Raw genomic sequence first — 26,816 nt, forward strand, 5'->3', positions numbered from 1 at the left:
TCAAAGAATAAGGAGGTTTTCAAAAGTAATTTATTTATGCATATACTAAAAACATATTTGGTCATATTTAATTTCAACTATTTGAACTATTTGTTAAATTCTCATTATGTATGTGTCACTTTTCTATCTTGGTGAACAAAAGACCTTGCATCATGCAGTATTCCCCTTTTTATTTTATTTTTTATTGTAAAGGTGATGTACAGAAGGGTTATAGTTACCTAAGTCAGGGAATGAGTATATTTCTTTTTGAACAGTGTCAACCCCTCCCTCATTTTTTCCCAGTTTTTTCCCTCCCAACCCCTCTCCCCTCAAGTTGTATAGTTCATTTTCAACATAGTGTCTAGTGGATACCACTGCTGTATTAGTTCACCCTCTGTCTCTCCATTTCTGTGCTTCCCTTTCCCCTCCTGAAATCAGGTAAACTTACACAGAAGACAAAAGATACAGAAATAAAAAACAGCAACAAAAGGGGGAAAACAGAAAAAAAAGAAGAACCACAGCCTCCCTGAGTAGCTAGGATTGTAGTTGAGCCACCAGTACCTGGCACATTTCCATTTTTGGCGTTTGACTGTAACAGTTCACAAACTCCATAGCAAACAGCAAGACTCAACTTCAACTCCTGGCCATCCCAGCTTCTGGCAAAAATACTCTTCCTTGACCACCATAGAGATGAAACAAGAACTTCACAGGTTTAACTTGCACAACTTTTATTTTCGGTCAAGTTTAATGTTTTGTTTCTCACAGTTATTCCCATTTAAATGTGACCACAGCTCAAAAAAGCTCCTTGTAAGTGATTTATGTGACTAAAAATATATAGTACAGATATTTTCTTTACCTTGTCATACATGTTTTTGCTGTCCTAAAATCTTTCTCATATATATAGTCATTTGTGGGGCCTGGGTACTGTCCCTGAGCTCTTTTGCTCAAGGCTAGCATTCTATCACGGTGAGCCACAGCACCCCTTTCTGTTTTCTGGTGGTTAATTGGAGATGAGTGTCTCATGGACTTTCCTGTCTGGGGTGGCTTTGAACCGTGATCCTCAGATTATAGCCTTCTAGGGTTACAGGTGTGAGCCACCTGCACCCAGCTCTAGAAATAACTTTATTCTTCCTAAGTTCCAAGTTCTTTCAGTTAAGTTAATCATACTAGGAATGTTATTCCCTGATATTCTCTTTCTTTCTTTTTTTTTGGTCGGTAATGGGGCTTGAACTCTGGGCCTGAACACTATCCCTCAGCTTTTCAACTCAAGGCTAGCACTCTACCACTTGAGCCACCACAGCACTTCCAGTTTTCTGAGTGGTTTATTGGAGATAGAGTCTCACAGACTTTCCTGCTAGGCTGGCTTTGAACTGCAGTCCTCAGATCTCAGCCTCCTGAGTAGGTAGGATTACAGATATGAGCCACTGGCACCAGGCTCCCTGATATTCTTTGACAATTGCTTTTTTTTTTATATATTTTTTAATTGTGATTAAGTGATTACATAAATTGCACAAATTTCACAGTATTGTGAGATAGTGATACTTAGTTAAACACATTCTAACCTTCATGGGGCAAATTGTCTTTATGATGGTCTATAAAGTTTGTGAATTCTATGAGCTTTGAGACAATTGCTTTTCATTTTAAAACTTTTCTTGAATGAATTCACTGTGACACATACATTTTGAAATGGAGACACAATTTTCTGCTTTTGAAATAAAAATCAACCCGTTTATACATTAATTCCCAGGAAATTTTAGACTATTCCATCTGTGAGCTCAACACTTTTGTCCCTAAGCCAAACAATTTACCAGCCCCAGGGAGTACTGCCATGAGCACGTCACCAGCCACAGCAAGGAGTTTTGAAAATAGTGATTCTTTGTTTCTATTTCTTTCAATCTCATTTTGTAGTCTATCTATCTCTTTAGTTAACTTTTCAGACTCCTTTCTAAATCCATCCATAAGCAGCAGCTCTTGAACCTATAAAAGAGAAAAAGCCCATTGTAAGAATTCCTCCATGATTGATGATCAGTTTTATATCTAACAACTTAGCTCAAGCACACCTATTTCTCCACTATTTGGAAAGTTCTGAGCTACTTTGCAGACATCTGGATCTAAGGAGTGGAGCTATCCAGGGAAAGTGTGTGTGTGGGGTGATGGTGAGAAGATTCTTCCAGAACACAGATGGGGGAAAATGCAGGTTGCATTCCAATTAGTTCTGAGCTCCAGGGAGGTGTCATAACCAGGATCATATAATGAATTATGGAAATGATGACCATGTAATGAGCACTGATGGTCAAGCTCCTTATCAAATCAACAGGGCTTATTGCAGTCAGATTGTATTGAGTGACTCTGTCTGATACTGAAACAAATGGAGCAATTTTTGAACTTTCAACATTGTTTTATTTCAGGTAAAAAAATTAATGCATTCAGATGGGATGGATTTACTTCACGTGTCTTTGATGGCTCTGCCAAGAATTCTAATGACTAGTAAACTGTTCTGTGGAGACGTGGAAAGCATCCGTTCATCTCAACAAACAGCAGCCCGACATCCTGGGGGACATTATTTCTACACTCTAAAATCTCATACTATATAATGATGGATTCTTTGTAAGTGCATTGGAAGGTTGTTTTTTTTTTTTTTTCTGGTCCTGGGGCTTGAACTCAGGACTTAAGCTCTGTCCCTGAGCCACTCTGTCTCAAAGTTAGTGCTCTACCACTTAAGCCACAGCACCACTTCTTCCAGCCTTTTCTGTTTATGTGGTACTGAGGAATTGAATCCAGGGCTTCATGCATACTAGGGAAGCACTAAGCCTGGGTGGTGGAGCTTGAACTCTGGGCTTGGGCGCTGACCCTGAGCTCTTCAGCTCAAGGCTAGAACTTTACCACTTGAGCCACAGCACCACTTCCGGTTTTCTGGTGGTTGATTGGAGATAAGAGTCTCACGGACTTTCCTGCTGGGGCTGGCTTTGAACCACAATCCTCAGATCTCAGCCTCCTGAGTAGCTAGGATTACAGGCATGAGCCACTGGTGCCTGGCTTGGAAGTTTTATGGAAACATTTACCTTTGGACTGTTCCTTGGGAACTGTCTCTGATCTTAAGATTTGGTCCTCCCTTCCGGAAGCTCCTGGACATGGTCTGGCAGGTCTTGCCAACCCTCCCCAGACTCACCTTCAGCTTGTGTTCCAACATTTCTTCCTGCTCCTTCAGAATATTCTTCCTTTCTATCTCCCATTTCTTCTGCAGCTGGGCCATGTTTTCATTGTAGCTTCTCTTTTGAGCCTCCATCAATTGTTCCTGTTCTTTCTGCTTCTGCTTTAGCAGCTCTCTTTCCTTCTCAGCTGCCTCCTTCTTGGCACGCTCAGCTGTTCCAAAATGGTTACAAACAGGGAAGAAAACAACAGTCAAGCCCGAGATTTACCTTGCTGAGCTCAGAAACTGAACTGTTCCCGTAAGACAGGAGACTCTGAATTCTCCCATTGACCAGGACAGCAGGATCCTGATTCCCAATGTTACATAATGGCACTGATGGCTTGGATGTGCTGGCCCAATCCTCCTATTATTTTCAGATCTAAAACAGTATGGGGAAACTGTTTCCTGAAAATCTTCCTGTGAGAGCTTCTCAGAAACCTCCCCACACCTCTGAGAGCTCAACCCTCCTGGTACCTGCAGTGGCCTTCTCTCCATCTGTGAGAGCTTGGTCTGATTGTAAGATGGACTTCTCTACTGTAGCCTGGGACTGCAGGAAGCTCTGGAGAACCTCATTTGCCTAGCAAAACAAGAAGGACCAAGAATGACTTAGGTAGCAAAAATCTAGTGTCCTGTGAGGAAATTATTTTTAAAACTTCTCAAAATGGATTCTACTTAAGATCTCAATGTTCCTTTAATTCCACGACCGCAACAAAATGCCTAAGTGTTTGGAGAAACATGCAGCATCTCCGGAGAAGAATCCTTCTTATCTCTTCAGCCTCCTTTCCGTGGGGCACCGTCCACAAGCCATCTAGGTTGGAGGCTTTTCAGATTTTTGTGTAGTTCTATAAATAGGTATCTTCCATTGGCTGTAATGTTTGCACATACCTTTCTGCCTGTCTTGGTAGTATTAGATCCTTTTCTTTGGAAAGTTTGGTTTATTAATTTTTATAACCAGTATGCCATGTTATATACCATATGCCATCATTATGCCATATTCATACATTCATATAACATATTTTGCTTATTTACCTCCCACTACCCTTTCCTTTTTCTCTCTCTCCACTGCCAACCCTCTCAACAATCCTTCTATTATATTTATGTGATTCTTTTAGGTCTAGATTTTGCATTTAAGAGTAAATATGCAGCATTTATCTTTCTGAGTCCACCTTATTTCACCTAACATGATGATTTCCAGCCCTATGCAATTTTCTGCGAACAACATAGTGTTCTATGTGTCTATCTGCTGATGGACACATAAGCTAATTTCTTAAGTTAGTTATTGTAGATGAGTTAAAGACTCAAATATAAAATCTGAAACTTTAAAGCTCTTAGAAGAAAACGTAGGGGAAAAGTTCATTGACACTGAACTTTATGATAATTTGGGGGTTTAATAACAAAAGCAGAAATAGATGAGAAACCATGAAACTAAAAAGTTTCTGCAGAGCAGGAAACAACAACATGAAAAGACAGCAAATAGAATGGAAGAAAATATTTACCTGCCATTTACCTGCCATCCAAAGTATATAGGAAACCACACATACAATTCAATAGAAAAAAGAATAAATAACATGATCAGAAAATAAAAATAAAAAGCAGACCTGAATAGACTTTAAAAAATTTAAGTGGCTGACATATATTTGTAAAAAAAACCTTCGGTATCACAAATCATCTGTGAAATAGAAAATGAAACTATAATCAAACATTATCTTATCTCTGTTAGAATGGCTGTTACCAAAACATCAAAAGATAATAAATGTTGCTAAAGAACTTTTGGTGGGTTTTAAATTGCTACCACCAGAATAGAAAGCAGTATAAAAATGTCTCAAAAGAAACAAGAAACAAAAACTCCCCCTAATTTTCTAATGGTTGCCCTATTAGTTCAGCCACTTGCTGGCTGTTTAATCTCAGATAACTTACTTGGTCCTCTAGGTGTTAACTTTTTCTGCTGCATAAATGTGATAGAAGGTATTAGCTAGTTCATATTATTCTGAAAAATAAACTGGCAACCGAGTAAAATGACCTGAAACTGTCTCTGGCATAGGAAGCAAATGCTCAGTGTCTTTTTTTACCACGAAGCCTATCTTACTCCTTATTGTTTCTTTCTATGTTTATCAGTTAGTGTGATGTATAATAGCATCACACCAAAGCAACTTGACCATTATTTTCTGACTTAAAGTCAGATGCATATGAGTGCATATTGAGTGCATATGATAGCTCAAAATCTATTCCTGACAGGGCTTTGATAGTCATTACCCCAACCCCATCCCTAAACTACCCCCTCCAAATTTTTTTGATGTAAGAAGAAAGTTCACCTGGATTCCAGCCTCTCAATCCTTTTAGGGAAGGTGTATTTCTAATTTCTCTTAGAGTATCTAACTACTGATGGATACAAATATAAGATGTTAACATAGTCCTGTGTCTTCTTTCTTTTTACAAATAGTATTCAGTCTTGGATTTTCAGAATAGGGAACAAAGACCCTCCTACTACACTTCACGGGTCATCCTTACTCTCCCCTATTCCTCACCTTCACTCCTTTCCTGGGCACTAGCTTGTAGTCCTGCTCAAACTTCTTCTTGGATTGTAAGTAGAGACTATGCCCTCCAGGGACAGAGAAAGTTCCTGCAGAAATGCTTTCTATGAGGGTTTCTGAGAGTTTTTTCAGCTCAGCCTGGCAATATTCGATGGATGCCGATTCATTCTGCAGCATAAACTCTTCCTTTTTCCTTTCTATGGTGTCCTGTCAAGGCAACATAAGGAAAGAAGTGCAAAGAAGGTGTTAGAGGGAATGTTCATTAGGGATCCTTTTGTCAGAAGTGCAATGGTCTTGGAGTGGACTGAGACATGGATGGAGCCAGGAATCTGGCTTTAGACCCAGTGTGACTGTTGGAAAGCCTATTATCTCTTTTGGGTTTTGATGCAATAGCTATAAAATGATGTAGGAAGGAATAAACTTTATGCAGCTGTAGTGTGACTAAGAGAGCCCAAATCCTAACAATTTTTGTTCATTTTTGACAATTGTTTGGTCAATTGAAATCCTTTAATGTAAAATAAGAGATTTTGGTGCTTTAAAATCAAACCCAGATACACTTATTGGCATGCTTTCAGTGAAGGTGGCTATCTATGGTCAGGCAAATTAAGATGTCCTTGAGAATTTGCTCTTTTGTAGTGTATACCATTTATTATCCCTCAGCTTGCACATAAACTTTCTACTAATCCCATGATTATATTACCTTGGATAGCACAGGTTGACTTTAAAAAATAGAGCGCCTTATGTGGTATCGCCTGATCACATGAGATCTTTAATATATCAGCTTTATGTGACTGTGGCAGAAAAAGATGTCATAAAGAATAGAAATAAGGGAAGTATTTGATATGCTCTTTTTGGCTTTACATTGGGGTGGTCTTTCCTAGAGTATCCAATTGAGAACTTAGCACATTTGATATCTTGTTTTAGCTTGAGGCATTGAACACACCACACAGATATTCTATGCTCACATCTGAATTTAAAAATTGAATCTAATACCCATTTAATCTAAATACCCATTAACAAGTGGATAAAATATATTATTTGACATATATGCCCAACAGAATAATATTCAGCCATGGAAAATAATCATAACCAATTATTTGTGATGAAATTAGTGAAATTTGAAGTCTTTAAGATTTAGTCAATTAAATAAGACACAGAAAGCAACTAGTCAATGTTTTCTCTCATGTGATGTTTAAGAAACACCTGATCAGAATATCTAATAATTATTACTAGAAGCTAAGAAGGAAGAGGACAATGTGTGAACAAGGGAGATTGAATAACTGGTAATAAATGCAGATAAAAGCCGGGCACCAATGGCTCATGCCTGTAATCCTAGCTATGCAGCAGGCTGAGATCTGAGGATTGTGGTTCAAAGCCAGCCTGGGCAGGAAAATCCCTGACACTCCTATCTCCAATTAGCCGCCAGAAAACCAGAAGTGGTTTTTTGGCTCAGTAGTAGGGCACTTGCCTTGAGCTGAAGAGCTCAGGGACAGGGCCCAGGCCCAGGGCTCAAGCCTTACTACCAACAAAAATTAAAAAATAAACAAATACAGATAAAAGTAATAATTTCTAGTGTTTTATAGTACACCAGGGTGACTCTATTTTACAGTAATCTTTTGAAGATTTTATGAATCACGAGCAAAGTTTGAGGATTCCACATATAAAGTAAAAACAATGAGGTATAAACATTTCCTTGATGTTATCAGTATATGTTGTATAAATATCACGTGGTACTGTGAAAATACGTAGATTACATTTCTTTTTTCTTTGAATGTATTTTTGTTGTAAAGATACTGTACAGAGGGGTTACAGTTGTAGATTACATTTCAAAGAGACATAAAAAATAAATTAACATTTCAAAAAATGTGGGATAATAAACGCATGTTCTTGGAAGTTGCTTAACACAGGACAATTCATTTTATAACAATGGAAAATTGAGTCTCTTAGAGAAATATATACTGTAGCCTAAAGAGGTCTGCTACCCATAAAAATTCAGGTTCTTTGTTTGGTGAGAAGGATATGAACAATGGAATATAAAGGTGGAATCTAGGCCTCTTTGGAAAGGTGGGACTCAGAAAGGATAAATGCTAAGTGACATTACCACCAGTTGCTTCTGGAACTTTTGCTCTTCATCCTGGAAGGAGAGTTCTATGAAGACTGCGATGGCTTCTCTCTCACAGGCCGCATGCACATCCAACAGCTCCTGGAGGTCCTCAGTGGGGAGCCTCAATTGCTGAGCCATGTGCTGGCTGTAGTGGTCGGCTGCCTTCTGCACAGCTGCTGAGTTCTCACGCTGGGCCAGGGCAGTCACAGCGTTCTCCAAACATGGCACTGTTCCACTGTTGATAGCATCTACGTAGTTCTTAGTCAGACTTCCCAGTCCTTAATGTTAGGAAATAAAGTAATTTATAAAGTAATTTCTGTTTGTTTTCACAATTGTCTTTTGTGTATACTCTTTCTTCAAACTTACCATATCGGCAAATTAAATTACTGATTACAACCCGGGGGTTTTTAATGTTTCCTGGAAAATGACTACCCCATTTAAGCAAAATAAAAATAGGTAATTTATTAGCTAGAGAAAGGAAATTACTCAAATTATCAATCCTGATTCCAAATTAGAATACTTTGAAAAAATATCATCAGAAAATTTAAGACTGCAACATGGAGGACCGGACCAAGCCTGCTCCATCTCAGCACATGCAATATGTTTGCAAAAGCCATGACTCATGAAGCTGCTCTGTTTAAATTTGTTTTTAAAAGAAATTTCATGGTATTCACAGCCTTTTGTTCATTTTTGACCTCTTCCCAAAATTTCTTGCATTTTCTCACTGAGTCACATTATCCTATGAAACTTTTCTTCATCCTGAAGGTTTCTCTTCCTAGCAATATTTGTGCTTGTATACTTAGTGTATTAGTTTTATCAGATATGTTAGACTTCAAAAACCCACACATAGAGAATGTGTGTTTAAGAAACATGTTATCTGTGTGTAACACGAACACATGCTTCTCTACATTCTTTCACTGAAACCACCACCACCAACAACAGCAACTACAAACCACGATTTGGGAAACTCACGATTTCCAGTGACAATGATTCCTCTTCTCAGTGTCTTGGTCTTTCCATTTGTGAAGATATAAGAACAGAATTTTTTGGATTGCTCCAGGAAATTCCATTCCAATTGGTCTTCTGGAACATTTTCTATGTTTTGTAATAATTTTTTGTCATGTGTAGGCCGGTCAAAAACAAAACACTTCCGGACTGGAAAGAAATACCTGATGCATTCTCTAGACATGTTGGACTTTTGTAGTTTGGGATTCTTCCCTGTAAAAAAGAGTGCTCATTGAAGAGAAACCTTACAGACAAAGTGATGTGAACACTTTCCCTAAATTAGAGCTCCTGTGCCTGTACATCTTCCTTCACCTACTTATACAAACAGCCTCATGAAATTTGGCTCAATAGATAGATACATTCGTCACCAGGATAGAGAACTATGATTGGCTTCTACAGCCTTTGTACAAGGGACAATAAATTTATTGTTTTTATTCTCTTTAAGTAGCTATACAGAGGGGTTATCTTTAAACATGCCAGTTGATGAGTACAATGCATCTTGATCAATTGGGGATATGTTCATTAAGGTTTTAGAGTAATTGATTCATCCACAAAATTATCAGAAAAGACATTTCTGATAATGCAGTTCTATATTAGAAATGAGACACAGCCTCTAAAGTAAGATAATGCTGAAAATAAGGAAATTCTGTTGCTGAGGAAACAATAAAGAAGACATGATTCACAAGTCAGCAAAGAAGAAATCTTAAAAATCAGAGCCCAGACACACATACCATAATTAGGTTTAGTGATTTCTTTAGCAGAAAAATCCCAAAGTAAAGTTAATCTATATGCAATTTGATACTAGATTATATTAGACATTGTCTTACAGAAATTCTATGGCATAAATCAGTGCTTAAGGTAGACATTCATTCAAAGAATGAATAAAGGAATGAACTGAAATAGATATTGAATCTAGGTAATATTCCTTATCAACTCCTCTAAATGCAATTCACATAATGAAGTTTTAATATTAACATAACTGCATTTTATGCTGTAGGATGAAGAAGGTAATGTTATGAAAAAGATAAAGAGAAAAATTTTACAGTGTTTTTTCAGGACACATATGAGTTTTTTTCCAGAAAAATTTATTACAGGATATTTAATGAATAAATAGTCTTTTTCAGAAGGGCTTAATGATACAGGCTAATAAAATATGCTAAGTAAAATATGTTTTAAAAATGAGATTTTGTTGTGATTTGGGTTGTATCCACTTCTCATCTGATAAATTATTTTTCCATAAATAAAATATGAAGAGCAGATAAACACGAAGCAAATATTTAAGTCTTCAAAGTGGTAGTATTAATAGTAAATTCACAAGTTTTGTTATGATACTTATTGGTCTACAATTATTGATATTCCCCAAATTTTCCTCAGTAAGTTTAATATGAACTTCTGAAGGCTTTGCATTAAAACTGCCACAGTTAAGGTCATCTGTAAATCACCAATCACCACCTTCAAAGACATTGATCCATGTTCCAGTAAACATATATATCAAGTGCTGAACAGGGCTGAGTTGATCCCATTTCTCTACTGAACCTTCATCTACTGAGGCCAGAAAATTATACCTGAAATCATCTTCAAGGCATTCTCCAGATACTCATCTTCCGTGATGACACAACCATTTAACTTCAGCTCCAGAGAGAAATCCCGAACAGCCCAAACAAAGTCTGGAAAGAAACTCACAAACTCGGAAGAGTCCTCTAGTTCATCAGTTCTAGGGCTGGACTTGGCCTTGATTAGCTGTGTTAATTCAGTTACATAACTGGGATCTTAGGTAAGGAATTTTGTCAGACAACAAACATCCAGATTTCACAAACAAATCTTCTTTGTCCTATGTCCATTCTTACTGAACTAAGACAATTAGTGTCAGTTTCCATTCTAAACTCAATGAAACACAACAATTCCTTTCATAGAAGGATACTGTAGCTGCTCCAAGGCCTGATGGTTGATGGTGCCTAGGCTGTTGTAGACAAAGGAGCTGCTCAGAAGCACAGCCAAGGCAAAGATCCATGAGTCATTCTTAGGATCACCCTTGAAAACACATGAGAGTAAGGGACTTACAAGTGTATTCTTCACTCAACTATTGGTCATTCATTCATTTATTCATTCATTCACTTTTTTCTGTTGTGTAATTACTAAATCTGAGGAAAACAACATATTTTGAAGATATTGCTAAATTTAAACCTCATATAGTTACAATGAAACTTATCAGATGCTATTCTGTTTAGGATTTAAGAAAGTGACACCTCTAATGTATATAAATATTTAAAAAATATCTAGGACATAGTTTATTTTCAGTATCATAAAACTTTCATTTTGAATGTGGCTATGCTAAGGGCACAAATATGAGACAATCAAGTTCAACAAGTTTACATTAGATCTGTGTTTTTGGCTATGTAAATTACTAAATAATAGTCCCTGTCCTCAAGATAATTCAATATATAAATGTAACCACAGGAGTGGATATCAGCTTTCAAGTAGAACACCACAACAAAACAAAGTGTTAGTTTCATAAAGTTAGAATAATTATTCTGGGAATTCAGCACAAGAAATTACCATATGTGACTGAATAAATTGAAAATTAGCTGAGCTTGAATGGGTTAATAGGATATAGACTTGTAGAGATGAAGGGATCCAGCACGTGGAAGAACAGCAGAAACCAAGAAAAGATGTTAGAGCAAAGAATATACAATCATCACAGAATTATTTCATTGAATGGAAGCAATGATCATGCATGCTAGAGTGGAAAATGAGGCTAGAAAAAAATCCACAGACAGCTTTGAAAGAGATTCAGGTATCACTTAAACCACATTGTAAGTTACAAGAGAAGCCAGAAATTCTGCCACCAACCACTTCTGTTTGGTCTATTGATAATGCAAAAAGATATTTTAAAAAGGTTGAAAAAATTTTAACCTATTACAATTCATAGTCCAATTTGGATTTATACTTAGAAGATAACTGGAAAAAAACATTTTAAATTTAGAATTTCTAATGCCTTCTTCCTGGCCACCTTTTGCAGGGATGGAAGACAAGGATCGACTGCTGGCATTTTAATTTAGGCTCAGGTTAATTTTAAATTAGGAGAAAAGAATTGGTTGCCTCTAACAGTACAAAGAACATACTTCAAACTTTAGTGTTTTTCATGAGTGTAACTTATGCTTTTAGTTATTGAACAATTCATGCCAAGAGCTCAAAGTTATATGCAAGACTTGAGTGATGAAACAAGCTTTCCTGAAAGTTAAATGGATTTCTTCTTTGGAACCCATTATCATGATCGTTACCTGCAACCCATCAAACCCATGCACTTGAGCTAGGAGATCCTGTTAATCCCATTGGTCACAGTATTTCCAAGGACCTTTCCCTAATATAATGTAGTGGATCAATGTTCTACATTGTCGTGATCATACTCCATATATTGTGTCTGCACAGTCAGGCTCTTGGCCTTTACCATGCTTTCTATTATGTCTGTAATACTTACATTGGAGCCATGGACCTCAGCTCTTCAATCCATATGTATAAAATTAAATCAGACAAAGCATCAGAGGTTTCCAAGGGAGTTTGTAGAACATGGAATTTAGCACCATGATTACATTTGAACTTTACAGGAGTGTGTTATGGAAGTTGAAAGGAGGTGACAAAAAAATCTAGATAATCCAGAGTAGAGAATATTCTCTGTCTACCTTTTCCACATCTCCTAGGCCCTCAGTGTCCAGAAGGACCAGTGTGTGGTTTGGCTTGGTGGGGTGGGGCACACACCACATCCAGATACCCTTGGTTTGAGACCTCACTGTGGATCCCAGGGTGAAGCCTGCAAGGGAAGAGGAAAAACAACACAGGGTCACAACAAAGAAACCAAGTGAATAGGAAGGAATGCTTAGCAAAGATAAAAAAAGTTTTCTGGGACTTCAGTTCTATTCCATTGGTCCTCAGGTCTGTTCTTGTGCCAGTACCAAGCTATTTTGATTACTATGGCTTGGTAGTAGACTTTAAAGTTTGGTATTGTTCTTTCTCCAGCTCTGTTCTTTCTGCTAAGGATTGTTTTTGCTATTTTGGGGTCTTTTATTGTTCCATATGAATTTTTGGGTTGCTTCTTCTATTTCCTTGAAGAATGAGGTTGGGATATTGATGGGTATTGCATTGAATTTGTAGATAACCTTTGGCAGTACTGCCATTTTCACAATGTTAATCCTCCCAATCCAGGAGCATGATTACTTTAATTTCCTTTTTCAGGTTTTTAAAGTTTTCGTCATAGAGGTCCTTCTTTGGTTAAGTTAATTCTAGTTACTTTATTTTTGTGGGGGCTATTTCAAAAGGAAATGCTTTACTGATTTCAGCCACGCTCTTCTCATTATTGGCATACAGAAAAGCCACTGATTTTTGAGGGTCAATTTTATACCTTGCTACTTTACCAAAGCTTTGAATCAGCTCTAGTAACTTGGGAATGGAGTCCCTGGGGTTCTTTAAATACAAGATCATGTCATCTGCAAAGAGGGAAAGTTTTACTTCATCTTATTTGAATCCCTTGATGTTTGCATCTTGTCTTATTGCTCTAGCTAGACATTCTAATACTAAATTGAAGAGGAGTGGAGAGAGTGGACATCCTTTTCTCATTCCTGAGTTAAGAGGAAATGGCTTTAGCTTTTCACCACTAAGTATAATGCTGGCTGTAGGTTTGTCATATATAGCCTTTATTGTATTGAGGAATGTCCCATGGATTCCTAGTTTTTCCAGAGCTTTCATCATAAAGGGGTGTTGGATCTTGTCAAATGCCTTTTCTACATCATGTGGTTTTTATCCTTGTTCTTTTTGATGTGATGAATTACATTAATTGATTTGCGTATAGCAAACCAGCTTTGCATCCCTGACATGAATCCTGTTTGATCATGGTGTATGATTTTTTTGATGAGTTGTTGAAGTGGATTGGCCAAAATTTTGTTAAGTTTTTATTTTTTGTCGATCGTGGGGCCTGAACTCTGGGTCTTGGCACTGTCCCTCAACTCTTCAGCTCAAGGCTAGTGCTCTACCACTTGAGCCATAGCACCACTTCTGCATTTTCTGCTTATGTGGTGCTGAGGAATCGAACTGAGGGCCTCATGAGTGCAAAGCAAGCACTCTACCACTGAGCCACTTTTCCAGCCCCTGTTGAGAAGTTTTGCATCGATGTTTTCCCTCATTTGTAGTAATTAGTATATGTCTAGGATAATTTTACCAGATGAGCAGAAAAGCTCAAAAGGTATGTACATCTAACCATAAGATGATGCTAAGCAAAATAACCCCAAGATATGGACACAAGAGGTCTTTCTTTGTCTTTGTTGTTTTTAATGTACTATGTGATATTTTTGTTTCCTTTGTGTGTTCTTCCCCTTATGCTATATCTCCTGTTGTCACTGTACTTGATTTTGGTACCCTCCATCTTGTATATATATTTATCTAATTTGAGGATGGGAAGGGGAATAACAAAATACTTAAACAAGGACACAGGCTGACTCATTGCAACAATGACATTCACAAGACACTATGTTGGATATGAACTTTACAACTTCATGGAGGGGATAGGAGGAGTGAGGGAGGTGGTAGAGAGAAGGGATTGCAGGAGGAAAAACAAAGGAGGGGGTAACAATACTTGACAAGAAATGTACTCATTGCCTTACTCATGTAACTGTAACCCCTCCGTACAGCATCTTTACAATGAAATGAAATAAAATAAAAGTTTTTTTGAGCACTGGTGGTTATATTCCTAGTTTCTCAGGAGGCTGAGATCTGAGGATTGTGGTTCGAAGCTAGCCCAAGCAGAAAAGTGTGTGAGACTTATCTCCAATAAACTACTTAGAAAGAGCCAGAAGTGATGCTGTGGCTCAACAGTTAGAGCTCTAAACTTGAGCCAAAAAGCTCAGGGACAGTGCCCAGGTCTAGATTTCAAGCCCTAGGACTGTAAGAGAAAAAAAAAAGCAAAAAAGAAAAGAAAAGAAACATTTTGCTACCATTCAGCAAGTCTAGAAAATATCCAATCTTTATACACATTAAGAATTTCTCAAGCCGGGCACTGTGGCTCACACCTATAATCTTAGCTACTCAGGAGACTGAGAGCTGAGGATCGTGGTTCAAAGCCAGTCTGGGCAGGAAAGTTTGTGAGACGCTTATCTCCAATTAACCACCAGAAAACCAGAAGTGGCGCTGTGGCTCATGTGGTAGAGTGCTCACCTTGAGCTGAGTGCTCAGGGACAGTGCCTAGGCCCAGAGTTCAAGCCCTATGATCAACAACAACAAAAATAGTTTCTCAAGAAACCTTGCATCTCCTATTCACCATGTTGCTTCCAATGCTCAAATTAGTGTAAATGATACTAACCTATGCATTTTCATCTGACCAAAAAGAGCTCCTGTGTCTTCTGGCTTTTGGTAGAATTTGAAATGTAGGAAGTAGCAACAAGTCATCCCCAGAGGAGTCATGTTCCCCCAGCTTCTACCCTAGTGGGCCACAATGCCCCGCCCCTGGAGCTTGACTTCCTACCTCAATCACCCCACTTTTTATGTAGTATAATTTGGATATGAACAGGTATGTTTCTGTGTATTCTGTCCACTCAGTCTCCTTAGAGTCATATAAATTATATGGCTACTTGAAAAGAGCATGTAGCTTAGGTAAAGAAGGCAGGAGAAAAAGAGAACTTGTTGGAGATTAGCTCCTGAACAAATGAGACTGGCTGGATAGTACTAGAAAAAAAAGTGGGGAAACTTTTGAGATGATTGGAAAATTCTTAATTAGTGACCAAGAGAGTGAAATTCTGTGGGTAGATTTGAAATTGTAAGTTTGATGATGAAAAGGGGAAATGTTTTTCATGGGAGTTATTAAGCTCTGTCTTAAGAAAATATGATCAGCTTGTTTTATTATTGCATGAGAATGGTACCTGCCCCAAGACTGTACTCACCACTGTTCTGTCCTGCAAGTCGATTCATGAGGTAAGATTTTCCTGTTCGATATAACCCAACAATGGCCACCACCACCAAAGGTTGAGATATCTTTTCAAGAAGTGTTAAGGCTTCCAAATTTACTGTCAGCTGCTCATTCTTGTTTTCTACTAAACAAACTGGGGCCTTCATCATAGACGTAGATGGCATGGTAACCTGAAACTCAGAAAAACCACTCATTAAAATATACAACATTGGAAGTACTTGCTATGGGTAGTGAAGCTTTATGCTTATCAGCTTTCTGCTTATGAAGTATGTCTACAAACTTTCAACATTTGATATGCTTTTAAAGGGATGATACTCATTATGAATTCCACGGAATGGCTTTTCTGAGAGGAGAACAGTGAGCATCCAGTGTCTGCCTGTGGTGTTCTCCAGGAGCCAATGCTGACAGAGACGGCAATTTTTCTCCAGTGCCACTTGGATTTGGATAAAAGCATTAGCAATGTGAGCTGCTCCTTTTGACACTGTCTCCTCTGTAATAAAAATGTGGGTGTCTGCCACTTGTACATCCTTTCCTTCTGTGGTATGAGTCAGGGTGTAATGGAAGGAGAAGCTGCATCTTTGGCCTGAAGGACCTGCTTTGATTAGGGAGTGATTGGTGGATCATTAAGTCCTGGGTCTTTTAATATTAGTTTAATCTCTATCTTATTATCTCTCTGTCTCTCAGTCCCTTTGACTCTCTCTCTCTCTCTTTCTGTCTGCCTGTCTGTCGGTCTGTCTCACTTGGTATTCTGTTCTTCCAAGTATAGTCATCACAAACACACTGTTAAGAGTTACAGAGAAAGCTCTAATCTTGTTCCAATCAGTCTGATAAAAAAGGGGGGGCATGTAAATCAAGCAGCAGAGCTGTTAAACCTACACAGTTCTTTCCTGCTGGCTGACAGGACTGTGGCTTAACACCCACCTCTCCCTGATGGCCGAACTTCTTTTCAGTTCTAGGGAAGTGCCCAGACTAAACTTTCTCTTTCACAACCATTCATCCAATACACTTGAGTGACCCTAATGTGGAAATTCAAAATCCAGTATCCTCCAAAAAGCCAAACATTCTGAGCACTGACAAGAAGAGTATTCCATACCAGGAAACTTTCTTTTTTTTGTGCAAAATTATTTAAAATATTGTGTAGAGTTACCCTTAGGCTTTGTACATGGAGTATATATGGATTTCATGTTTGACTTGATTCTCATCTGAAAAAATAGGAAATAGGAAAACCATTTTTTCTATATACATTTATTCTTTATAATCATTTTACAATGAGCATATGTTTATGTATTTATATTATGTGAGATAAGCCCACATTTTCCCAGGGAGGGAGAAAGGAATCTGGATCCTTACAATAGAAACTTTGCCTTCAAGATTCAACTTCAGGTTTAAAAGGCTGTAAAAGACTGGTGGGATAACCTGCTATTACTGTCTATAGGTGAGACATATTTTTTTTTAAATTTTATTTTATTTGTGAACATACTGTACAGAGGGGTTACAATTACATGGGAAGGATAATGCATACATTTCTTACCAAGCATTGCAGCCTCCTCCTTTGTTTACCCTTCACATCCCTTCCCAGCCTCCCCCCTCCCCCCCAATCCCAATCCTTCTCCTTCCCCCCCATTCCCCCCCCCCACACCAACGTTATAAAGCTCGTTTTGGACATGACAACTTGTACTTCTCATTGTTGCAACAGGTCCATCTGTATCCTTAAACAACTGGTTTTTACCCATCTCCTCCTCAAGTTATACTGACATCAAATATAGTGAAAGCAGGGGTTATACTGTGGGGGAGGGACATACAAAGCAACAAAGAGATAATCTTATAAATGCGTTAGAAACACATACATGAAAGAAAAAAAACATTAAAATACATATCTAAGGGTTAATTTTCCTGACATCACATTATCTGACCTTTTCCGCTTGACTCATGCATATACTAGATATTGCAAATAAGGAAGCCATAGGACCTATGTTTCTTTGGGCCTGGCTTACTTCACTTAATATAATTTTTTCCAAGTTTTAGGTGAGACATATTTTACACAACTGAGTTCAAATTGGCACATAGCATTTCTCCAGAAACAGAAAAGAAATAGTTCAGGCAAGTCCCATAAAACGTTGAGCAATACACATATAACAGAATCCCCCACAAAACTATGACCAGCAATGCTGAGAAAAGGGTCTAAAAATACTTAGAGGTATGGGTTAGGCATTATAAAATGTCCATTTTCCATTGTTACTTTCAGGTATTTTAAAATCTCCAGTCCTGGGGCTAGAACTCAGGGCCTGGGTGCTGTGAGTTTCTTTTGCTCACGTCAAGCACTCTATCATTTGAGCTATAGCTTCACATCCAGCTTTATTTTTGGCAGTTTTTTGGAGATAAGAGTCTCACAGACTTCCCTGCCTGGGCTGGCTTTGAACAGTGATCCTGAGTAGCAAATGTGAGCCACCAGCATCTGGCTCCAGTTATTAAGTGTTAGAAGTCTGTGAGAAACTTATTCTGCACAGATTATAGATAGTATTCCTCTAATAAGAATCTATATTTGAAGTTCTAAAAGTAGAACTTTTAGATAAATTCAGCTAAATAACCTCAATATCTTTTCAGCTTTAACAATCTAGACAGATGATAAAATCCTGCACATGTTCAAGTCAAATGGAAAGTGTGCACTGGAACACCCCTGCTCCTCTTCTCTGACATGGCTTCAGAGTCTACCAGCCACTCCTGGAAGAGGGGCAGCCCATTTCCTCAGCTGCTTTTTAGTAACAAGAGCACTGGCATTTGAACTTGTAACTCTAAACACTTACTTCAGGATCTGCAAGCTTCTGGGACTATAACTTTAACTTAGCCTTCCATAATAGTCTTTTTGGTTTCTGTTACAGAATGTGACACTGCAATAACAGCAATAAACCCACTTCAGCCTTTTCACTTCTGCAGAGGCTAAAACAAATACAATACATAATGGGTCTGGAAAGTTAATTTCTTGAGAAAGAATACACTGCCTTGCCCTGGCATTTTAATATGCAGAAGAGCTAAGTCCTTTCACTCAATCAGTGAAATACAGAGAAGCCACACTTTCAGAGTTGGGAATCTTTATTAGAAAGACAGCGAGTGCAAGCTGACTAGTGTCCCAAAGAACCTGCAGTACCAAGTGTTGTTAGCAAAAAGCTTACAAAGGAGAAAAAAACACATCAAGGAAGATGCTGCATGGTATGAGGATTAGCAAGCATGTTTACAGAAGCAAAACAAGCCAGTTATGGTTAACTAAGGGGGGCAGTTAGGGTTCGTTAGAAATTAACTAGTGGGGACAATAACGGGTAGAGATTTACTGGAATCCAACCATCTTAGCAATCAGGGCTAAAGGATAGAGATTTCCTGGAGTCTAACAATCCATGACATCTCTCCAGTTCTCAGACCTGTGCCCCATCTACATGACACCAAAGGTGTTGGTTGGAAATTGTTGGGAGTCTCTTCAGGATCCTCAAATTTCACCAGCAGGATTTTTAGCATCTTTCTGTTTACAAATTATACAAGAGTGGAGAAGGCTTTCAGAGATGGAAGCCTATTCAAATCAATAGGGGTTCCCTGCTATTACTAGATAATGTAAGGAGAAAGGGAGAAGCGGGAATCTAAAAGCACATTTCTTGCCTTTATAGGATCCTAACAGGATCAAAGAGCTCCACAATTTGGCCAGACCACTGCTAGGTACTCTTGAAATATGGATATGGGGCCTAAGCAATGCCATCTTGTCCCCACTGCCATCTTAACACCTTAATAGATGCAGGGACATTTCACTCAATTCCAAGAACTATAGATGGGGCACAGGTCTGAGAACTGGAGAGATGTCATGGATTGTTAGACTCCAGGAAATCTCTATCCTTTAGCCCTGATTGCTAAGATGGTTGGATTCCAGTAAATCTCTACCCGTTATTGTCCCCACTAGTTAATTTCTAACGAACCCTAACTGCCCCCCTTAGTTAACCATAACTGGCTTGTTTTGCTTCTGTAAACATGCTTGCTAATCCTCATACCATGCAGCATCTTCCTTGATGTGTTTTTTTCTCCTTTGTAAGCTTTATGCTAACAACACTTGGTACTGCAGGTTCTTTGGGACACTAGTCAGCTTGCACTCGCTGTCTTTCTAATAAAGATTCCCAACTCTGAAAGTGTGGCTTCTCTATTTCACTGATTGAGTTCTTGTATACTGTAACACTTTCAAGATAGTCTTCTCTTCAAAGCTTAGGGCATCCACAGGTAAATTAGCTCCAACCTCCATGAACAGGTCCTTAAGGGCAGACACAAGTGCCTGTTTGAATTGGGTAACATTTCCCTTCCACTTCATGATCTTGAAAGTCTAGGCAGACTTTCATGTAGTGCTGCTCAGAGGGGTTTTTGTAAACTACTCTTTCATATGTGATAACTGATCACACCTGTTGCCTCATTTGATGAGGGATCATTAACCATTGTATAATTAGATTACAAGAAAGTAATACAGTATAATTTAATAAAATTTAATTAAATTATTTTGGATATAAATTATTACTTGGGTTAAAGAGGATAAAAAATTTAGTACTTTTTTTTTTTTGCCAGTCCTGGGGCTTGAACTTAAGGCCTGGGCACTGTCCCTAACTAAACCACTTTGTGTTCAAGGCTAGTGCTCTACACTTGAGCCACAGCACCACTTCTGGCTCTTTCTGAGTAGTTTATTGGAGATAAGAGCTCATGGACTTTCTTGTCTGGGCTGGATTTGAACTGCGATCCTCAGATCTCATCTCAGCTTCCTGAGTAACTAGGATTACAGGTATAAGTCACCAGTGACTGGCTAAAAATTCAGTACATTTTGATTACAAAGAAAGAGATTCCTTTGTCTTCTGGTAATATGGAACCTGTTCAATACAGGTTCTTACTATTCCAAGCACTGGATTGGAGGATTATTCACAATATTACCTCATTTTTGTCTTATCACTGGTTTCATTAGTCTCTTACCATTTCTACCAACATAGATCTAGACATGGTTCAAGAATGTTGTTTCTTTGAGAGGAAGGCTTCTTGGAAATGTTACCTGTTTTAATACTAAAAAATTAATTTGTTCAAGTCTGTGAATTAGTGATGTTTAGCAACACTCCATGGGTTAGGGATAGAGTTTCCATCTGTCACTGCTTTATCTTATGATTTTTTTGGTGAGTGTTCTCTATTCTTTCATCATAAAAATTTTATGATTCCACTCCTGGGCATTTATTTAATAGAGTATAAACAAGGCTACAGTAAAGCTACCAATAAAACCATGTTCACTTTAGCATTATTCACCATAGCCAAGATACGAAATCAGCCCAGATATCCCTCAATGGACAAATGGATAAAAAAATATGGTATATATTTGGGCTGGGAAGGTGGCTCAGTGATAGAGTGCTTGCCTCGCATGCATGAGGCTCTGGATTCGATTCCTCAGCAGAATAAGCCAGAGGTGGCGCTGTGGCTCAAGTGGTAGAGCGCTAGTCTTGAGTTGAAGAGCTGAGGGACAGAGCCAAGGCACAGAGTTCAGGCCTCATGACTGGCAAAAAAAAAAAAAAAAAAAAAAAAAGAAAGAAAAGAAAAAAGAAAATATGGTATATATATATATATATATATATATATATATATATATATATATATATATATATATATATACACACACAATGAAAACTTACCCATTCATTAGAAAAATGATATTATACCATTCCTAAGGAAATAGAAAGACTTGGAAAAATTTATATTAAGTGAAGTAAGTGAAACCCAGAGAAACAAAGGTTTTCCCTCATTTGTGGTAGCTAGAATGTGCTTATAAATCTATAAGTAAACACAATGAGAGGTACGCAAGTGGTTACAAATGAATTAATTGAAGTATAATAGATTCTATAGAGAATGCAAATAGTATACTTCTTTAGAAAAAGTAAGTCAAAGCCAACAAAGTAAGTGCTAGGAAATGAGTCCTGGCAGAGGGCGGAGCAAGGGGGAGGAGTAGACAAATGAAGTGAGGAATGAGGGAGAATTTGGTCAATAACTCATTGTATATACCACAATATTAAGACAAATAGAGGAAGGGGTGGGTCAAAGGGTGGTAAAAACATTGAAGGGATGACACAGTTTTGTACACAAAACTGCTTTGTTAAATGGCAAAGTTTCAATATATATTCTACAAAATTAAAAAAAGTAAGGGAAGAGATGGGTTAAGCGTTTTGAGTAAAAATGTCGAATGGGGTGGCATTGATAAAGAAGCACTGCATTCATAAATGGCTTTGTGAATGAAAACTCCTTTGTACAACTACCTACACAATAAAAGAATTTAAAAAAAGAAATTGCAAAAAAGGAAAAAGAAAAAAAGGGGAAAGAATGCACTCAATAATACAACATATAGTCTATAAAATTAAGGAAAGTGAGCAAAGAAGTGGGCTGGGAGGGAGAGGTAAGAATGTTGAAAGGGCTAACATTTATCAAAATGCATTGCATTTATAAACTACTTTATTAAATGGCAACTCCTTTGCACAACTACTTACAAGTGATAAAAAATTAAATAAATGAATAAATACATAAGTCAAAATAAATTTCAGTAGGTGATGGTGTCTTGACCAAACTTCTCTTTCAATTTAGTTATAGTTAACAGGTATTGTGATGGTAAAACCATCATAGTTAAGGTCCATCTCCTTGTTCTAGTCTGCTGGTCCGTGTGTGTGTGTGTGTGTGTGTGTGTGTGTGTGTGTGTGTGTGTGTGTGTGTGTGTGTGTGTGTGTGTATGTGTGCATGCACCAGTGTGTGTGCCAGTGATGGGGCTGGAAATCAGGGTGTAGGCTCTCTCTTAGCTTTCTGCACAAAGGTAGGGCTCTACCTCTTAAGATATAGTTCTACTTCCAGGTTTTTTTGATGGTTAAGAGGAGATAGGGTCTCTTAGATTTTTTAGCCTAGTATGACTTTGTGCCTCATTCTTCAGATGTCAGCCTTCTACATAGCTAGGATTTCAGTCATGAGCCATCATCATCAGATGTGGTACATTGGTTCTTTGATATCTAGTGTAAACAATGCTAAGGGAGTAAGAGTCATCACGTTGGCCTTAAATATTATTATGCTTGTGATATAAATAGGCTTATAACAGATTTATCAGTTAATGTGATATCTGAAAAGATAAAACAGGTAGTGGATTATATCTCCTAGTGGATTATGGAACATTGACCATACAATTTGTTATGTGAGTGAATTTTGTGTGAAAGGGACAAAGTTTTCAAGACATTTTTGTGACTGAGTTTCTTTCCCTGTAAATTGTGAATACTGACACTATTTCATAAGATATAAGAGAGTTAAAATATTTTATAATCATGACTAAATTAAATACTGTATAAACATTTTGTTTGTTAAGACAAAATAACTGGCAAGGTGAAAAGGGTGGAATTCTAAATGCAGGTAAGAGACTGGCTTTGAGTAGAATCAGTTCTATAGCTCTTGACCAGAAGTTGGTTTGAATGTGGAGATAGCCATCCACAGGAACAAGGAAAGTAGCACCCTGTGAAGAAGAAACAGGCAGGAGAGAAGCAGTGGGAAGAGGCTGCAGGGAGAACCAATGGAGAATGAATCAGGAAATAGGAATCCAGAGTCCTCTGAAATGTCACAGCACAGATCTGGAAAACAGCCAGTTAAGGATCAATCTCCAGGGTTTCTATCACTTTACTGCCTGCCAGAGGTAAAAAAAGAGCTTATTGTTGTATATGTTGTTTTACTTATTAATATTGTGAATAAATCAATTTCTGCTTCATTCCTATGCAGGCTAATAAGAAACAGGTTCTCAGTAAGTTATTTTTAAATTTACAGGATGACTGTAATGTGTCTGCAGTGAGTGAGTGAGACTAGGAGTTACTAAGTGTCAGCATGCCCTGTACCTGATAATAATTACCAAGGAAAGGACAATCTTTTTGTCAGAGAAACAAATGAATGACAAAACCAACTGGCCTCTTCCTGGACTTGCTTTGTAAAACTTCTATGCTTTATCTGGAGCAAAACACCATCCTTTAGTTACTGTATTAGATACAGAAAGAAACAGTTTTTGCTTTATGTATAAAAATTTTAAGAAAACATTAGGAAAAAAATCAATGAGCTTAATTTTTTTCTTTTCTCTTTGCTTTTCCTTTTCCTTTCTTGTTTTATTTATTTTAATACTGGCTGTAAAGTACTACTGAATCTAAGCCAAGAATCTTTCAACTGCAAGTAGGATCAGAGTTGTACTAGATCATGTACATAATCAAACATTTCTATGATTACTAGTTAAAACTGAACAACATTCATTTTCTCTAAGTACAGCAAGGTATACCGGTGGCCTTTGAGAATATACCGCACATCTGAAACTGTTCAGGACTGGCTTCCCTGAGTCTGATCAGAGGGAGTTTATTAGCTGTGCAGCACCCAGGGCTCCTGTCCTTCCAGTAATCTAGTCCCTCTGGCCTCCCAGAATGTTCTTGGAACATTTCTTGTTTCTGCTTCTTAAGGGAAATGCACACAGAAGACGCATTTACTCTGAGTACTCACCCGATTTTGAAGTCAGGAGACAAGTTCTCTGCTGCCTTAGTTTGAGTTTTCTCTGGAGTCTGAATGGTCTTTAAACTAAGAAGTAAGCCAGATATCACAGCGCTCCAAGTAAGTGTTGTGCAAGAAGAAACTGAAATTGAAACTGTATTTAGTTCTTGCTGAATTAACCCTTTCGGTTTCTACAGTGTTTTCTGTTAGTCTGAAAAGGGTAGTTTTTAGCATCTGGATGTTAGTTTGACAACCTAAGCAAAACAAAACAGATAATTCACAAAGAAACAGAAATCAGTTCCTATTTAGGAATAGCTGAGCATTACAATGAAAATACCTCTGTCTTCAAGAGTATGGAAACTTTAAAGTGTAGGCACTGGGAAAGTGTTCAGTCTAAATTCTTTTTAAAAAACATATACACCGGGCTGGGAAGGTGGCTCAGTGGTAGAGTGCTTGCCTTGCATGCATACTCTGGGTTCGATTCCTCAGCACCAGATAAGCAGAAAAAAAAGATGGAAGTGGCACTGTGGCTCAAGTGGTAGAGCGTAGCCTTGAGCTGAAAAGCTGAGGGACAGCACCCAGGCCCAGAGTTCAGGCCCACGACTAGACCCAAAAAGAAAAAGATATACACCAACACAAATATTTTAATATTTTTCAAGTAATATGAGGTTTGCAGCTGTATAAATATTGTATGTATCTTCAGGTATACATCAGAGTAAACATACCTATCTCCTCAAATATTTGACAATTTTAGGGCAAACACCTTTCTTCTAGTTTTTTGGAAATGTACACTACATTGTTTATCATTAGTCACTTCCACCGACCAGGGTGGACTAGGACTTTGCTGATCTAACTGTAACCTGCTATTCTTTCATTCATTAATATTTTCCCCTTCCTTTCACTGCAAGGGGATGTTTTTAAAGTAAAATTGGGAAAGATTGCATCAGATATTATAATGACATAATTCTTCAAGTGATTAATATAGCTGGATGGGCAAATGTCCTTGATGTGCATTTTTTTCTATGAGGTTGGGGCTGCTGTGGTGAAAGCCATAGTAGCTCTGACAATCTTTTGTGAGGGTTTCCATGAGGCAGACAGCCAAAAGAAGCTTTCCTTTATAGCTTCCTGGCTTTATTTACTTCACTTGTGGTAGCGGCAAAGCAAATGACTTCATTTTCATCCTGACAACGTTCATATTTCCCTCTTAAGTTTGTGGTCATTGTGCTACTGCTCTCCAGAGATGAAGTCCACTGTTTCTCTTTCTGCTCTGCTTCCTCACATCAGATAAGATCAACGTTGTGCCTTGCACTACTGGTATGGTATGCCACCCTCCAGAGAGAGCCTTCTGAGTTCTAGAAGGCAGATCCACTGACTTTGCATGTAAGCCAGATAGGCAAACTCCTCCCCCTTCTGGCGACAGTCAGGAAGCACCTTGGCAGGAGGGAGTGGGTGGACCTAGCTGAGGGATGGGGAACACAAACTTGGTGTGGTTGAGGCGTGGAATGGTATAGTGCTAAGTGAAGAATTTCCAATATCACCCTCACACAGTTGCCCATCACACATTTGCACTGTATGTCATAGTTCATTGTAGTTTAAAAATTGTGATTCGATACTATATGTTCCTGTTAGAAAATGACTGCTCCTAATCTCTTTCTGTGTCATTTAAAAGAGAAATGTTACTTTGGGATAACAGCTCTTTTATTTTATTTTTTCCATTCAATGATCTCACAATATCTTAGTTAACAGACTTCTACATCTGGTTTCAATAGTTTGTAACTACTGCAGCAGAGACAAAAATGGAATCCATACAGTGAACCTCCATATGGTTTGTCATCCTGTTCGTCTGTTTGTCATACTCTCTATAGAGTCCAATAGTGACAGAAATGAGTAATTTTCATTCACTATCCCTTGAATCTTGTCATTCCTCCACCAGCTTCAGAACCCTATGAGAAAAATGAACTCTCTGATGGAATAGTAGAGGGTAATATTGGAGTTCACCCTCCAATGAAGTTTGGTTGCTATGAATGAAATAACACATTTCAATAGTATTGACTTAATCATGTCACATTATATTCATTATCAAATTGTCACACTGTGCCTCTTAAATATGAATGGTTAAAATCATAACCATTTATTAGATTAAAATAATTTTGAGACTCTAAAAATGAAATTCCAGTTGATCATTCTTCAAATTGCCTTGGGACATAGGAATCACATTATTGCTTCCGTTATTTTTCTTCCTTTGTTTCTTTTATCTTGTGGATACAGACATTAATGTTATGGTATCTTTCATTCACATGTCTACTAACTATCAAGTAGGCATTAAGTTCTTTTTTTAAAAATATAAAAATTGTAGAACATTGCTATAATGAAGATAGTTGTTTATTTGTTTGCATCTTTGTGCTTTTAAGCTTTACCTATAAATCCTAAGATAAGTGATCTCATGTTGACATACAGACTTTGCTTGATGGAGACAGTAAAGGCATACAGCCCTTTTTCAGACACAATTTGCATTGCAAACACCAT

At 37.9% G+C, this 26,816-nt stretch overlaps 1 protein-coding gene and 1 pseudogene across 1 annotated transcript; both read right to left on the bottom strand.

Moving 5' to 3' along the window:
* Positions 1–313: 313 nt before the first annotated feature.
* LOC138816526 (guanylate-binding protein 3-like) lies at positions 314–24,409 on the bottom strand. Its single transcript, XM_070006319.1, has 11 exons — positions 24,303–24,409; positions 15,733–15,928; positions 12,490–12,617; positions 10,731–10,840; positions 10,375–10,571; positions 8,777–9,022; positions 7,802–8,082; positions 5,695–5,907; positions 3,644–3,746; positions 3,149–3,342; positions 314–1,956 (listed from the first exon to the last, which is right to left on the bottom strand). Exons 2-11 carry the CDS (start codon positions 15,920–15,922, stop codon positions 1,738–1,740), a joined length of 1,881 nt encoding a protein of 626 aa, XP_069862420.1. The 5' UTR covers positions 15,923–15,928; positions 24,303–24,409; the 3' UTR covers positions 314–1,737.
* LOC138817089 (ribonuclease P protein subunit p14 pseudogene) lies at positions 19,322–26,816 on the bottom strand (annotated as a pseudogene).

Source organism: Dipodomys merriami, unplaced genomic scaffold (assembly GCF_024711535.1).
Source record: "Dipodomys merriami isolate MVZ:Mamm:240054 unplaced genomic scaffold, mDipMer1.0.p SCAF_7, whole genome shotgun sequence".
Taxonomy (NCBI): domain Eukaryota; kingdom Metazoa; phylum Chordata; class Mammalia; order Rodentia; family Heteromyidae; genus Dipodomys; species Dipodomys merriami.

What these genes read in the sequence shown, in the direction of transcription:
- LOC138816526 (XM_070006319.1), bottom strand. Translation starts at nt 15,922, where the DNA reads ATGCCATCTACGTCTATGATGAAGGCCCCAGTTTGTTTAGTAGAAAAC. An exon ending in ACTTGCAGGACAGAACAGTG is followed by an intron (nt 12,618 to 15,732) that starts GTGAGTACAGTC and finishes CTTCCCTTGCAG; the next exon opens with GCTTCACCCTGGGATCCACA. An exon ending in TGTTGGAACACAAGCTGAAG is followed by an intron (nt 1,957 to 3,148) that starts GTGAGTCTGGGG and finishes TCTCTTTTATAG; the next exon opens with GTTCAAGAGCTGCTGCTTAT.